We start from the raw sequence: 14452 nt of genomic DNA, 5'->3' as shown, positions 1-14452 counted from the left end.
CCTATAAAATATAACCCTAATTGCTACTACTAATTATAATTTATTTACATTACGGTGGTATTATTGCACTGTATACAGCGTGTTGCGTTCATCTATCTTAGTATACCTAATATTATATTTTAAAGCTCCATTTCAAATTCTTAAGTGGGCTCAGTTTGGTGCTTTCTTCATACAAACGTAGGAGGGTAATTACTACATTATTTGATATTGTATGCCCAAAACTAAGTATTATATCGGTTTGTCTTGCCATTATCTAGGTTTATTGATGTATTAAACATTGAAAAAAATATTGATTAAATAAATGGCGTAAATAAATAAGATTAGGGGTATGAAAATTCTAAAACAATTTAACATTAGACATACTAAGTTTATTTATTCATTAGTTGAATGCATTTCTTTATTTTGCAAACACACATTTAGTATCTTTTTCTCAAAAAAGCTTTTCCTAAACCCTTGATTTCAGTGAAAATCATCGTGCCTCTCACCTTTCTCATACAATGTTAATTGAAAAGCAAACAGATAAGGTCGAGCGTACTGCGTCACCTTAACACAATAAAAATACCAAAGATAATTATAACAATTCTTTTTATTAGCAATATAAAAAAAAACAGCACATTTAAACGAATATTTTAAATATTTACAAAAACAATAAATTAATAGTTACTTTTTCTTTTTTATATAATATTCCTTGAAGTACGAGAATGGTTCTTACGGAGAGAAAAATTTAAAAATTTTAATCGACTGTTAGGTGGAACGAAGTTCGCCAGGGCAGCTAGTTAATAATATTAATATCAATCACCTTCATACAATAATGTACCTAACCAGGTTGATATAGGTTCTAAGGAGATTCTTGTAGCAATAGTCGGGCTGGGATATATTGAACAGTCATCCGAAATCCATCCGGAGGTGATTCCCCAAAGACCATCGTCAGCGATAATAGGAGCTCCAACGTCGGGCTATAAAAAATAAACATTAGGTAGATTAATCTCGGCAAGGCTTAGCCTCCAGCAATACTTAGTAGATCTAACTATTGCTTGAAATTGCTAAAAATGCTGAATGGACAAATAATACAATAGGTAATTTACTAGGAACAAAAAATTATAAAAGCTATTGTACCATGCACGGACTATGATGAGATATGATGGGCTCCAAACAAAGACTTGATACATCCAGTGTATAGTTATTATATGTTTGCATAACATTATAACATTTATCCCAAGGAATCATTTTCTGGGTGGACACTCTCATGCTGTACTGTTTCATACGCTCTTTTGCTGATTTGGATAGGACTTTGCCATTGACCTGAAAATTTCAAAGTTTTTTGTCATAAGATTTCCAATTGCAGTTTCCAAAACTACAAATTTGTAAGTTTCAAAAATTCTTTAGGTAGGTACTTACAATTAATCTTGACCAATAGGTTGCCAAAAATTTTGCACTAACAATCGACTCTTTAATAACCGACAAACTTATTGGTCTTATATTTTCTGAGCACTGTATAAGCTGTCCAATTCTAAGCATCGCCAAATCAAAACTGGGTTTCTTGTTGACGTATGATGGATGAACTTCAATTCCTTTCAATGGGACTAAGGCTCCTCCTTTCTTACAGTTCACTGATCCTAGTCGAGCCTTAAAAAGCTTGATAGTTTCTCTTATGCTGCAATAAAGTGTGATTTTAATATTTATTTACATGTACATCCTTTTCAAGAAACTTGAAACTGATTTATTATGTCACATTATAATCCATTTGTTAACTGCAATAATCCATACTAATATTATAAATGCGAAAGTGTGTCTGTCTGTCTGTATGTCTGCTAGCTTTTTACGGCCCAACCATTCAACCGATTTTGATGAAATTTGGTGCATCCCGGGGAAGGACATAGGCTACTTTTTATCCCGGAAAATTAAAGAGTTCCCACGGGATTTTAAAAAACCTAAATCCACGCGGACGAAGTCGCGGGCATCATCTAGTGTGTTATACATCTATTGGATATAATCGTTGCCGATACTAAATAATTGAACTGATGATAATAATAAAAATACAATAATTAATTTTACTTACTTAAAAAACTCCCTAGCAACAGTCAATACCCATTTCTTATGTATCAGAGCACCAGAAGCATAATGTGCACCTTTTTTCTGAATCGAGACTGAATAAGGATAATCAGAAAGTCGTGTCGGTTTGCATTTTGAATAATTATCAATGAGCGACGTAAACTGAGGGGGTATAGTGTTAGATCCTTTATACGGAGATATATTAATCGTTATGTTACCTGAAATCGCAAAAACAATAAAATCGAAAGAAAAAATGCGAAATGTCCTAGTTTTATTGATTTAAAACTTCGCCCGTGAACAAAAATGCATCTGACTCACGGAACAGAAAGAACAGTGGAAGTGCAATTCACCAAAATTACTATAGGAACCGCTGTCGCCAAACTCATACAAATATACCGATAGTCATATATTGCACTACAAAGAAACAAATCATTTGATTTGTCGTTTAAGTTTAGTCAAAACTAGCCTACGTCACAGATTTGGAAATAAACCCTGACGCTCTAGAAATAAGATTTATTTTGCTTTAGCGGAAGAACGTATTTACGAGCTATAGTCACACTCACGTCACACTAGATTCAATTGTCCAATTAATTCCGCTACTTGACCATAGATGGCGGTATTCTAAGTAGTAGCAATTATAAACTTAATTACTTTAAACATATGGTTGACATTTGCGTGATCGGTCGATTTTTTTTCCTCCTCAGTTAAGGCTGCACCACGTAGCTCAATGAATTACCTATCGATATCGATAGATACTCGTTATTTTGTTCATTCGCAAAAATAAAATTAAAAAAGGTAATTATAAAATTGAATAAAAGTGCTGGTATGTATGCATGCCTTTTACAAGTATGCACAATAAATACTGCAACGTATGAATATAGATAAATTTTATTTATTGCCCTTGAAATAAAACATATTTGTTAAGAAACTGGCGTTTCGAAAGTCTTATTTTTAATTTTAATAAATGGTGTATGCGAACATTTATGTATATATTTTTCGACTATTGCCTTCATCAAATCGGTAACGTGATTAGACGCAGGAATCTCCGAATCACTTTGTCTTTTTGAAGAACCTGGAGTGACCACATTTATCATTTTGTGGCTGAAACCAAAATTAAATTTTGAGAATAAATCCGTACTAATATTATAAATGCGAAAGTGTGTCTGTCTGTCTGTCTGTCTGCTAGCTTTTCACGGCTCAACCGATCAACCGTTTTTGATGAAATTTGGTACAGAGATAGCTTGCATCCCGGGAAAGGACATAGGAAGTTGAAAAGTTCCCACAGGATTTTTAAAAACCTAAATCCACGCGGACGAAGTCGCGGGCATCATCTAGTACCTATATAAAAATGAATAGGAGAAAAATTAATTAGTGTGTTTATGAATTAAATTTGATATTTAGTCAGTCAATCTTCATACAAAAATATAACTAAGAGGTGTGTTGTTTTGTATTATAATATCAAGTATTTTCAATACTTACTGAAAGTAATAAAATAAAACAAGGTTATTTGATTAAAAGACTTAACGATTTTCATTGATGGAAGCGCAGTAGGTTTCGTATATCTATATCCTTTATTTGATATTATAAAATCGACTTCTAAAAAAATGTTCAGAGCATATCATGCTTGATTTGGTTGGCATCCAATTAACTCTACCCGTTGCATCTATCCATTTCTCTTTGATGCTTGCATCTTTGGGAAACCTAAAAATATTTTAAATGAAGGTTAGAGGAACTACTGATGTCTATTTAGTGATCAATGCAACGTCTCACTCATTAATAAATTATAATTATTGCGTTACTATTTATTTATATCCTTGTATCGATATCAATCGATAAATTCAATATTCTACTTGGCCACATCACTATTTGAGTAGCGAACACGGAGCGAAGTACTTTCGGAATAGAATCAATCCAAAATAAACTTTATCTTAATTGTTTAAGGTTGATTTTGACTAACCGTTCTATTAAATATTAGTAAATTGAAATAAATTAAGATTTTATAGAAAACAATGAAAATCGTACTTACCGATGATACGAAACACCTCCATTTTTAAGATTTTTTCTCCTACTATCATTTTTACACTCCAAAACGGAACAGTAACATTGCTAGGGCAATATGAATTTGTCGCGAGACTACCAACTCCACGCGATGTTAGAACGCGACTGGGATCAGTTTTACGTAACTACGCTTAATTGTGGCACGCGTGCCACGCCTACTTAGCACTTCCACTGTTTTTTCTGTTCCGTGATCTGACTCTATCAAACGTTTGTGACATAAATCCAGCAACTAAGTTTCTAATAAGGTATGAAAACAGTTTTGAACTTAAAGTATCTCGATGATTTGAAAAACTATTAACAAACCATCAACAAATCTGCTCTTCACTTCTGCACTTCTTTCACGAATTGGTTTTTCTTTTAAGCTGACGTTATAAACTTCATTGCTTTCTGAATCTACAGAATCGCTTCCTTCATAATCTGCTGCTGGATTTTCATCGTAATTTTCTGATTTTACAACATGAATAAAAAGTAAAATAATAGCGATATTAATTAAATATCTTATCTTGTTGTTCATTTTGTTACTTTGGTAAAAAAGTATTAACAATTTAAGTTAAAATGCCATAGCTACACTAAGAAATATAGATGTACTTATATAAAATTATATAAATTTTATGGATCCAACATCGTACTTAGTCAAGTTAATCTAGTCGTATAAAGCGTCAATGTTATCGACAGGTGTTAAATACAACGTAAAAATAGGGAAAATAAAACGATATCGTTTCTAGAGCATCGACACAATTATTTCGTAAAAGGATAAAAAATAAGGCGTTGGATTGTCGTAAAAGATTACAATGGAATCTCTTTTTGTAAAGGGCGATTTTTTATTTCTGGATTTATGACTTCAAAAGAATATAGGCTGTAACCTTTAACCTTGGCTGATAGCTGGATTCAGTTTCTGTTAAATTAACAAAATGTGAAATGTGTTTTTTCTCAGGTCAGGATTGGATTGGAACTCTAGAAGCTTCAGTTTCAATTAACGTATCTAAATAATTATTAGGTATCGTCAATTTGTATATGGATCGATATATTTATCTGTCTTTTATTTACAAGGCGTTCTAAACTCCTTTATTTTCCTATTCTATTTTTTTTTTCTAAATATTTTTTAACTTGACATTCGAAAAGTACCTATAGGCATTGATAAAATAGAAAACTTTTTTAGCCCGGAGGTGCCCTGAGTCCACTTTCTCTGAGTATTTTTCTCGAAACCAAGGAGTCTGTATGACGATAGCTGTTGTAGGTCTACTAAAGTTCATCATTATCAATTTTCTCTTCATTAAAAATACATTACTTTTCATTATATCACAGCACTTCATCGTGGTGAAACTGATTTTCCTGGTTTTTTTTTACTTTCATCTACATACTTATTAATTTCATTTACGAGATACTTCACCGGTTTCATTTCAATTAATTCTTATAGTAGAAGGGGCGTGTAGGTATAAAACTTCTTTAGACGGGGTATTCTTATGTAACGTGTTTATGTTTGTATTCGGAACTCAATAGTAGGTATGCTTTTTCATTAGCCTTTGAGGTTGAAACAATACAAGTGTTTGTTAAACTTTGAGTTTAACAAGAACTGTTTTTAAATTGATTATAAGAGTAAAACTGAGTTTGAAAGTTCTATTAACTTTCATTTGAATTCTTAAAATGGACAGATAAGTCTAAAATGGATGCTTGGAATAATTTAATTTGTTTTTTAATTGTTAGTTTTAGTTATTTTAGGTCTAATGTTTTAAGTGGTGAGTGTTTTTAGGTTTAAAGCTTTGACTGCAAAATATTTTTGAGACATTAAGGGCCATACCATGTCAATGCCCATAAAATTCCTGGAATGGCCAGAAATTACCAATTGGCCTAAATAATTTTTGTAATAAATTATGAATAAGTGATTTTTTAAATTATAATGGTTTTCTTTCGATTTGAGTAACGATTTGATGTTGGGTTAATTTATTTTTGGTAATCTCAGGCATTTTTTTATATTAATATAATAAAGATACTAACAAATGCCGTCGACTTCACCTGAATGGCTTATGTTTTAAAAATCCCGTAGAATTTCTTTGAATCCCAGGATAAAAATATCTTACGAGTAGAAAATTTCATTTTTCTTGGAAACCATTTCTGTGCCTAATTTTGTCAAGATCGGTCCAGCGGTTGCGGAGTAAGAAGAAAACAGATGTACAAACAAATATTAACAAACTACTTATTGCATTTTAAATATTTTATTATAGATGTAATATGAAAGAACGGATAAAGTTTTTTTTTTCTTTTTTTAAATCTTTATTTTTTTGGGACTTTTGCCCGACACGGACACGCCAGCCCCATCGTAACCTAAATTACAATCTAAATTTCATAATGGAGTGCAACAGATAGACCCGAAGAGATATTATTGCTTATGCAGGAGGATAAAGTATTACTTACCTCTAAAAATATATTAAAAAATAAAATTGTTACTTTAACTCCTTTACTCCTAATTTTAGAGTCAACAACTAAAAATACAGATTTAGAATGTGAATTTCCACCCAAAATGGAAGAAGACCTTACACACGTCAGAAGAAAACGCTTGACCACGGAGTCAGGACTTGTCTGCTTAGAAGATTATCCATATACGGTCTCAGTCAGGTACGTATTAAAATTAACTTCTTATTTTTGCCCACTGGCCCCTGTTCATTTAGCGTCTGGGTTCATTTGAGGTCTGGTTTCTTTTTGCCTTGGGTTGGCATTGGTGCGATGTTAAGTTTTATGTATCTCTCCTTCGTGGTTTCGTAATAATATTCAATACGTAGGTAGGTACCTACTTTCTTTATTAATTATCAATATTAACACAGCTAATAAAATTTTAATATCGTATGTTGACCATTACCGTTGACAGAAGATAAATGATATTATGTGTTATACCTAATTTTTATGCTTGTTGTTGGTTGGTTGTTGATTCCAGGTTGCATGGAAGACATTGGTGCGGAGGTGCAATAGTTGGTCAACAATGGATATTGACAGCAGCGCAGTGTTTTGACTAGTGAGTTAACTATTTATTTTTTATTTTATTCAGATACAAGTTAGCCCTTGACTGCAATCTCACCTGGTGGTAAGTGATGATGCAGTCTAAGATGATAGCGGGCTAACCTGGAAGGGGTATGGCAGTTTTTATTAAACCCATACCCCTTTGGTTTCTACACGGTATCGTACCGGAACGCTAAATCGCTAGGTGGCACGGCTTTGCCGGTAGGGTGGTAACCAGCCACGGCCGAAGCCTCAAACCAGACCAGACCAGAAATTTAGAAATTATAAAATTCCAAACCCCTGCCAGGAATCAAACCCGGGACCTCCCACTATTAAGACCACAGCGCTCACCACTGCGCCAGGGAGGTGTCAACTATCCTTAGTATTATTTATTTTTGCCTTACATTAACCCTCTTTGCAGGAAAAACTGTATAATATTAAGTTTCTTTTCGTATAATATGATTTGATGATGGTCTAAGAAAGGTCTAGATTAAACTGAGTGTATTTTACAGCGTATCTAAGGAAGAAGTAACAGTCCGAATGGGTTCCGTATTCAGAGACTACGGCGGCAGAATCCTATCAGTGACTGACATCCAGCGTCATCCTGACTACAGGACAGACCAGTACTATCCTGAGCACAATCTTGCTTTGATAAAGGTCCGTAATTTTGTACATCTTCCAACTTATTATAGGTACCTAGACTACCTACTAATATTTTTACGACCACCCTGGCACAGTGGTAAGCGCTATAGTCCTATTAAAAGAATTAGAAATAGCGAGCAAACGTGCAGGCGGGTCACCTGATGTAAAGTGATTACAGCCGCCCATAAACATTTGCAGCACCAGAGGAACTGCCGATGCGTTGCCGGCCTTTCAGGAATTTGTTGGTCCACCCCTTGAATAACCCCATGTTGAAATCTAGTGGGATATAAATGGGAAGTCCTGGGTTCACTTCCTGGCCGAGGCAACTTGGCAATTTATTTTTATTTTCTAAATTGTCTGATCTGGTGGGAGGCTAAGGCCGTTGCTAGTTACCACCCTACTAGCAAAGCCAAGCTATTTAGCATTCAGTACGATGCTGTGTAGAAATCGATAAGGGGTAGTAGGTGTAATAAAACTGCCACACCCTGTCCAAGTTAGCCCGCTACCATATTATTAAACTGCATCATCAGTCATCACTTACTACCACCTGAGATCGCAGGGTTAATTTGTATCTACCTAATGGAATAAAAAAACTAAAATCCATATACTTATCGACTTACTTTACCAATTTAGAGAAGTTCAAAATTTATTAAAACTTTTTGAATTTTTAGGTGAATATCCTAATAGTACCCAACAGCCGCATTCAACCTGTATCTTTACCGTCAAGCAATGCAGATCTACCGCCACTCTTCGGGGAGATAGTTGTCACCGGTTACGGTTCTGTGGTAAGATTTTAAGAGCATTTTGAAAAATATTAGCTTCATGTAAAGTTTTCTTTCTTAGATACGTATGAAAATCAATTAAAGAAAATAAAAAAAGAAGAAAGAATATTTACCTACCTACCATTGTGCAAAAATGTCTAGCCCTAGCCAAGTACTATATTCCCAATTGAAGCAGAAGTTACACATGGGTTTTAAAAGATAATATACTGCAGTGATATGATATACTACTATAATAAGTCAATGATGTACTGCTTTCAGGCAACAGGCCAAATACGTGATGGTGTAAATCAAGAGTTACGTCGAATGATTGTGAAAATTGTGCCCAAATCTAGGTGTAGGTTGGAATACGGTAATGACTATCATCTTCAGCACGATCATATGTGCTTGCAAAGCACAGTGAAAGGAATTGCTTTATGCGCGGTAAGCAGTAGAAAATAATCGTAATCAAATTATCAGAATTAATTAATTTATATGAAACAAACGTGGAATCTCACACTCGAAGAGATTGACTAGTAAATTTTCTTTGTCAATATCAATAGGGGGGTTTTCCCATTGCCAGTCTGCAATAGCTTACATACTTATAATATTTTGAGTGCTCACAAAACAGCAATGTGTTTGACAAAATATCATGCTGGATCCTGACTTGTTCAAACACTGGAGCCGTTCTTTTGCACACATCCCTCAGAATAGCTTCATGTCTTATATTTTATTGCCACTGATCCGTAAGTAGTAGCAATTAGCAACGTTGGCCCGAAAAGATACTCAGTCTGACAAAGTAGCAACTTACCCCAATACATCATTATGATTATTCATCATCATCATTATCAACCGGTAAAAGCCCACAGCTGGAGTTGACTTGACCACACGCCTCGGTTTTACGCCGCCTGAATCAGCGGCTCGCCCTGTGACTCGTTTGGTGTAGTCTGTCTGTCCACCTAGTGGGAGCTGAGTTTTCCAATGCTGCGCTTTTCTAGCACCTTGGGAACCCAACGTCATTGCGAGATGATTACGCTTATACAATTTGCTACTTTTATTTTTAAAATATTACAATTTTTAGGGCGATACGGGAGACCCGGCAGTCCACTTCAGTGGTATGAATCGTGCTGGAACTCTTTACGGGATAGCATTGTTTTCTGGTACCGAAGAGTGTGCCTACAAATCTAAGCCAGGAGTGTATGCGAAGGTAATTTACTCTTTTATAACTGTTTTATGTATATCATTATGCTCATTACTCATTCAAACATTTTTTTCAGGTCTCTTTTAGTCGAGCCTGGATAGACAAAGTCATAAATGAAACTGAGCGCAATGAAAGTGTTGATAGTAGTGAAAATGCTATACCAATTGATGTTATGGTATAGTCTAATAAATAAATCAGTCAATTGCGAGTCGGACTCGCACACGAAGTCGTACAAGAAATAACACTATTTTATTTTTTCAAATTTTCATAACGGCCATTTTGAAATTTTTATTAGGTATTTGTTGTTATAGCGGCAATAGAAATACACATTCTGTGAAAATTTCAATTCTCTACATATTACGGTTCACGAGATACAGCGGGCTTAGTAACAGGGTCCCGTTGGCAAACTTCGGGTACGGAACCCTAAAACAAAGCACATCATGTGAAATTGGATTTCTTGTAGGTATCATAAAGAGGCAGTTAATGATAAGTAAGGTGATGTAAAAATAAAAGCAAATAAAATTTAATTATTTTCTGATATTTATTTATTAATGTTCTATTAAATATTACTAGAGGTTTTGTTATGATCCCTTTTACTTCTTGTACCTTTAACTATAGTTTTTAGAATTTCTTCTTCAGTCTTTCCTTTCGTTTCTGTAAGCCATATAAATGCAAATATGGCACCGGCAAGATTTATCAAAGCGTAAAACAAGAATGCAGAATATTTTCCCAGATTGTTTGATAACAGTGCATGAATATGGAACACCCAAAAGGTTAAGAACCAAGCGTAGGTTATTACCAAACCCACTAATTTGGCGCGGATCTGAAAGGAAAAGTTCGACAGCAAATTTTAGTCCCTCTATGTCTATCTACTATCCATACTTTCCCTTCTTGCTGAATGCAACCTGTAACTTATCCAAGACGTCAAGACTAAAACGAAATAAATAAATAAATAATAATATTTTTATTCAATTAAAGTTTTACAGGTATTTTTGAATCGTCAGATGCATCTACCACTGGTTCGGAATGCCTTCCCTACCGAGAAGAACTAGCAAGAAACTCAGCGGTTGCTCTTTTCAAAGATTTGATATACAATATTATGCCATGTATAAAAAAGTATTTGCAGTCCCGCGCCTTGCTGGAACAAGCTGCAGGTCAAATCCACGCTCTTTTATCATGTAAAATTAATGTAAAATGTAAAATTATCATAACCCTTATAGTATTAATAATATTTTATTTGATTTGTACCTGGAAACTAAACATCTCCGTCATCATAATATAGGATAGAGGTAGAACCCCGCCACTGTACATAAACACACATAAAATCATAACCAGTACTGGCAGCCAACCCGGCGCAGAACCGCCGTTAATTTCTATTAACATCATTATTGCCATACAGAACATTGAACCAGAGGTAACTAGAAATGCCATTATCAGAAGCGGCTGAAATAGAAAACAATATTATAGCTCCTCCTGTTTAGTTGCTTTGGATATCGACCGAACTGGCAACCGGTAGGCATAGTCCGCGACAAGTCGCCCCGCACACCCGCACAGCCCCGCGTTAACTCGGTGCGGGATAGCGCGGGTGACGTGCGGGTATACGGAGCGTTCTCTCGCCTCATACCCTGATTGCCATCTCGATCTGTCGCGTACTTTACTTACCTAATATCTCAATTTTAACAACTTTACAGGACAAGGAAAAGGACTTGTAAAAAGATAAATAGTAATTAAGTATACCTACGCCTGCCAGCCTATGTGATTCCTCGCTATATACTAGTGCACGTGTTTTTGAAATTTTTGTTTCAAACTAGATACTAGCCTTGCACTGCACTGCGGAGGGTACGAAATATCAAAAAGTCTTTGAGATAGGACATATTGTCACTTCAAAGTCGATGTACCTACGGTTTACCTATTGACTCTTATCATCCTTACCTTTCTACCAACTCTCTCAACACATGTGGCAACCATAAGAGACCCAAGTATCATCACAATGGGAAAACTGAGGGCCTGTATCTCTGGGCGTATATTAAATTCTACTCCTGTATAACGTAATATTGTTGAGGCATATGTGACAATAACGATTGCTCCGTTCAGCTCAAAGAAGGTAAACGTTAACATTGAAAGAATGAAAGCTTTACGCCAGGATTTTCGCCGTACTGAAAAATAATTATATCTATCTACAGAATTGGTAAGCTGTGATAGCCTAGTGGTTAGGACGTCCGCCTTCTAATCGGAGGTCGGGGGTTCGATCCCGGGCACACACCTCTATCTTTTCGGAGTTACGAGTATGTGCGTTTTAAGTAATTAAATATCCCTTGCGTTAACGGTGAAGGAAAACATCGTGAGGAAACCTGCATGCCTGAGAGTTCTCCATAATGTTCTCAAAGGTGCGTGAAGTCTACCAATCCGCACATGGCCAGCGTGGTAGACTATGGTCAAAACCCTTCTCACTCTGAGAGGAGACCCGTGCTCTGTAGTAAGCCGGTGATGGGTTAGTGACAGAATTAGTTGGCACTATTCCTCCTTTTTGCATCACTCTATTTTTTACCCTCCGACGAAAATAGAGGGCTTTAATTCTGAAGACTTAAATTCAGATGGTTCTTAGCTATGTAAGATGTAAATCTTTTCAACCATTTGAGGATTATCAGCTGTTTTCTCAGCCGGCGATGTAGGGATCTCAATCATCCAATTGATATTATTTACAATTACTTACTACACTTGTCTGGACTTCATCTACACTTGTTCTGGATTCCGTTTTCGAAAAGTACGAAGCAATATTATGGTAACCTTGGGTTGGGTTGGGGTGATTTCAATTCTTAATTTAGGTACCTACACTTGTTAAATATATCAACGAATTCTCATAATAAGTAGTAATTATTATACCACTTACATATATTTAGGAGAGTAATTTTAGGTAAAGATTGAAAATAATCCTCTTCCTTTTTCATCCCATCCACAATACTGAGGACGTCTTTATCATCTTTGCTTAGACCTCTTAAGAGAGCGACTGCATTAACTGCATCCTTTAAAAAGTTAAAAGTACTTTTGATTTATTTTATTGTTCTTAAGAAGGTACATTTTTAGACTTGAATGAACATCTTTCTATTCAAGAATACAATCGAACTGATAGGTACAGCACTATACTTCTCTGTTTCAATGAAATCCTGCTGACATAAGACTTTCGCTTTGCAAAAACTGTAAACAAAAGAATATAAAAATATGTTCCTAAATTAAAGTTGAATGCTACCTAATATGTAATTAAATATTTAATTAAACTCACATCAATTTTGCCTCGTTTTACCAAGTAAGCGGGAGATTCGGGAGCTTTGAGCATTAATATTATCGCCACAATCGGAAAAATCATTATGATACAGTTCACCGTAAAATAGTCCAAATAAGCTCCTATAATGAATGCGAGAAGTACACCTAGAGTTTGTAACAGGGTTGAAAGGGTTCCCAAAGTTCCTCTTATATTGTCTTGACTTATTTCCTTCACGTATATTGGGACAATATTGAAACAACCTCCAGATGCTAGACCTGAGATAATTCTGGCAATGATGAGAGTTGTCGTAGAAGAATATGATAGTCTTAAAATCCATGATATCTGAAAATTTAAAGAATATCGTCAATATTTATAAATATAATAAATGCGAAATTTGTAGAGAAAATTACTTGATACCCACCGCTTGTGGAAGTGCCAGTAATATCACCCCCAACCGTCTTCCAAAAGCATCAGCGATGTATGCATATACTGGAACACCAAATATTGCAGCAAAGCTCATTGAACTGACAATCCAGTTGAGTTCATCATCTGAGACAGGGTATCCAGTGGGAGAGGATTCTGATTGGAGGTATTTTGATATGGGAGAGATCCAACCACTTTCAATACCGTAGAGAAAAAGTGGAATATTTGCTAGAAGAGACAAGGTTGTTTATAAAAAAATAGAGAGTTTTAGATATAAGTGTGAACTTATACTACTTCATAATTTTATTATGAAGTAGTATACAAAAAAATATAAAATATCGTACCGAATAACGAGAAAGTCCATTGTAAATAAGTATGTCCTCTTGACATTCGACGTTTAGTCTCCATATTATCTAACATCATCTACATAATTCCTAACTAGATATTACAATCTAAAGATTATTTACATACCTTACAGTAAAATAAATATAATGGGTCGAGAGCCCATAACATATTTTAAGAGGTTTTTGCTGAAAATTTGAAAGTGAGCATGGAACACTTGATCTGCCAGCTGGACACTGAGTTCATGAAACTGAGTTCGTGAAGTTGCTTTATAGTGTGAGCAAAAAGTAAGTAAGAGACCTAGTAGGCTGGCTTGAAAATGCTATTAAAATTTCCAGAAAAGGTATGCTTATCTCAATAACGTACCTACACAAAATGAATGCAGATAGCTCAAAAAACCAGTTAAAACTACAAAGTGCACGTTGGCTCCCAAGTAAAGTTTTAGTTGCTTCTTTTCCACGTTCATCAAAATACAGTACGCAGCCAAAAGTGATGAACATCGATCTTTAGAAGGAGACAGCAGATTTGTAGAGCAGTCTCGGTCGTTGAGACCGACAAAGCGTCATATGGGTATAAGTGACAGAGACAACGCTCTACGAAGATGGAATGTCATTCTAAAGACCGATGTTCATCACTTTCGGCCGCGTACTGTAACTCTCATGAAACATTTCCGATAGCCACTTCAAAGGAATCCAACGCAAATTACCTGGCAGGTTAAGTTTT

General features: G+C 35.2%; 3 protein-coding genes and 1 long non-coding RNA gene across 6 annotated transcripts; 1 reads left to right on the top strand and 3 right to left on the bottom strand.

Moving 5' to 3' along the window:
- Positions 1-607: 607 nt before the first annotated feature.
- LOC117984028 (granzyme M-like) lies at positions 608-5616 on the bottom strand. Its single transcript, XM_034970677.2, has 5 exons — positions 4414-5616; positions 2060-2270; positions 1399-1654; positions 1117-1302; positions 608-956 (listed from the first exon to the last, which is right to left on the bottom strand). Exons 1-5 carry the CDS (start codon positions 4622-4624, stop codon positions 792-794), a joined length of 1029 nt encoding a protein of 342 aa, XP_034826568.1. The 5' UTR covers positions 4625-5616; the 3' UTR covers positions 608-791.
- LOC138402565 (uncharacterized) lies at positions 2923-4295 on the bottom strand. Of its 2 annotated transcripts, XR_011236932.1 has the most exons (3): positions 4079-4295; positions 3532-3753; positions 2923-3153 (listed from the first exon to the last, which is right to left on the bottom strand). It is a non-coding gene; the product is annotated as an uncharacterized lncRNA (long non-coding RNA). The 2 variants fall into 2 exon arrangements; XR_011236931.1 differs by having other exon boundaries at positions 2923-3753.
- A 40-nt stretch (positions 5617-5656) lies between the features above and the next one.
- Positions 5657-9896, top strand: LOC117984029 (trypsin delta-like). Its single transcript, XM_034970678.2, has 8 exons — positions 5657-5846; positions 6582-6723; positions 7040-7117; positions 7614-7758; positions 8415-8528; positions 8784-8945; positions 9583-9708; positions 9779-9896. Exons 1-8 carry the CDS (start codon positions 5774-5776, stop codon positions 9881-9883), a joined length of 945 nt encoding a protein of 314 aa, XP_034826569.1. The 5' UTR covers positions 5657-5773; the 3' UTR covers positions 9884-9896.
- Positions 9897-10250: 354 nt separating this feature from the next.
- Positions 10251-13870, bottom strand: LOC117984024 (facilitated trehalose transporter Tret1-like). Of its 2 annotated transcripts, none has more exons than XM_034970672.2 (7): positions 13732-13870; positions 13386-13615; positions 12983-13306; positions 12593-12725; positions 11635-11858; positions 10951-11145; positions 10251-10525 (listed from the first exon to the last, which is right to left on the bottom strand). In XM_034970672.2, the coding sequence occupies exons 1-7, from the start codon at positions 13808-13810 to the stop codon at positions 10262-10264; spliced, it is 1449 nt and encodes a 482-aa protein (XP_034826563.1). In that variant the 5' UTR covers positions 13811-13870; the 3' UTR covers positions 10251-10261. The 2 variants fall into 2 exon arrangements, with proteins under 2 accessions (XP_034826563.1, XP_069355767.1); XM_069499666.1 differs by lacking the exon at positions 10251-10525 and adding an exon at positions 10536-10840.
- Between the last annotated feature and the right edge of the window lie 582 nt (positions 13871-14452).

The sequence above is a fragment of the Maniola hyperantus genome, chromosome 7 (assembly GCF_902806685.2).
Source record: "Maniola hyperantus chromosome 7, iAphHyp1.2, whole genome shotgun sequence".
In the NCBI taxonomy this organism is placed as follows: domain Eukaryota; kingdom Metazoa; phylum Arthropoda; class Insecta; order Lepidoptera; family Nymphalidae; genus Maniola; species Maniola hyperantus.
This window is presented reverse-complemented; position numbering and strand designations above follow the sequence as displayed.

What these genes read in the sequence shown, in the direction of transcription:
- LOC117984024 (XM_034970672.2), bottom strand. Translation starts at nt 13,810, where the DNA reads ATGATGTTAGATAATATGGAGACTAAACGTCGAATGTCAAGAGGACAT. An exon ending in ATGGACTTTCTCGTTATTCG is followed by an intron (nt 13,616 to 13,731) that starts GTACGATATTTT and finishes TGTCTCTTCTAG; the next exon opens with CAAATATTCCACTTTTTCTC. An exon ending in TAAAACGAGGCAAAATTGAT is followed by an intron (nt 12,726 to 12,982) that starts GTGAGTTTAATT and finishes AACTTTTTAAAG; the next exon opens with GATGCAGTTAATGCAGTCGC.
- LOC117984029 (XM_034970678.2), top strand. Translation starts at nt 5,774, where the DNA reads ATGGATGCTTGGAATAATTTAATTTGTTTTTTAATTGTTAGTTTTAGT. An exon ending in TAGGTCTAATGTTTTAAGTG is followed by an intron (nt 5,847 to 6,581) that starts GTGAGTGTTTTT and finishes TCCTAATTTTAG; the next exon opens with AGTCAACAACTAAAAATACA. An exon ending in ACAATCTTGCTTTGATAAAG is followed by an intron (nt 7,759 to 8,414) that starts GTCCGTAATTTT and finishes TTGAATTTTTAG; the next exon opens with GTGAATATCCTAATAGTACC.
- LOC117984028 (XM_034970677.2), bottom strand. Translation starts at nt 4,624, where the DNA reads ATGAACAACAAGATAAGATATTTAATTAATATCGCTATTATTTTACTT. An exon ending in GAAGAGCAGATTTGTTGATG is followed by an intron (nt 2,271 to 4,413) that starts GTTTGTTAATAG and finishes TTGCGATTTCAG; the next exon opens with GTAACATAACGATTAATATA. An exon ending in CCTATTGGTCAAGATTAATT is followed by an intron (nt 1,303 to 1,398) that starts GTAAGTACCTAC and finishes TGAAATTTTCAG; the next exon opens with GTCAATGGCAAAGTCCTATC.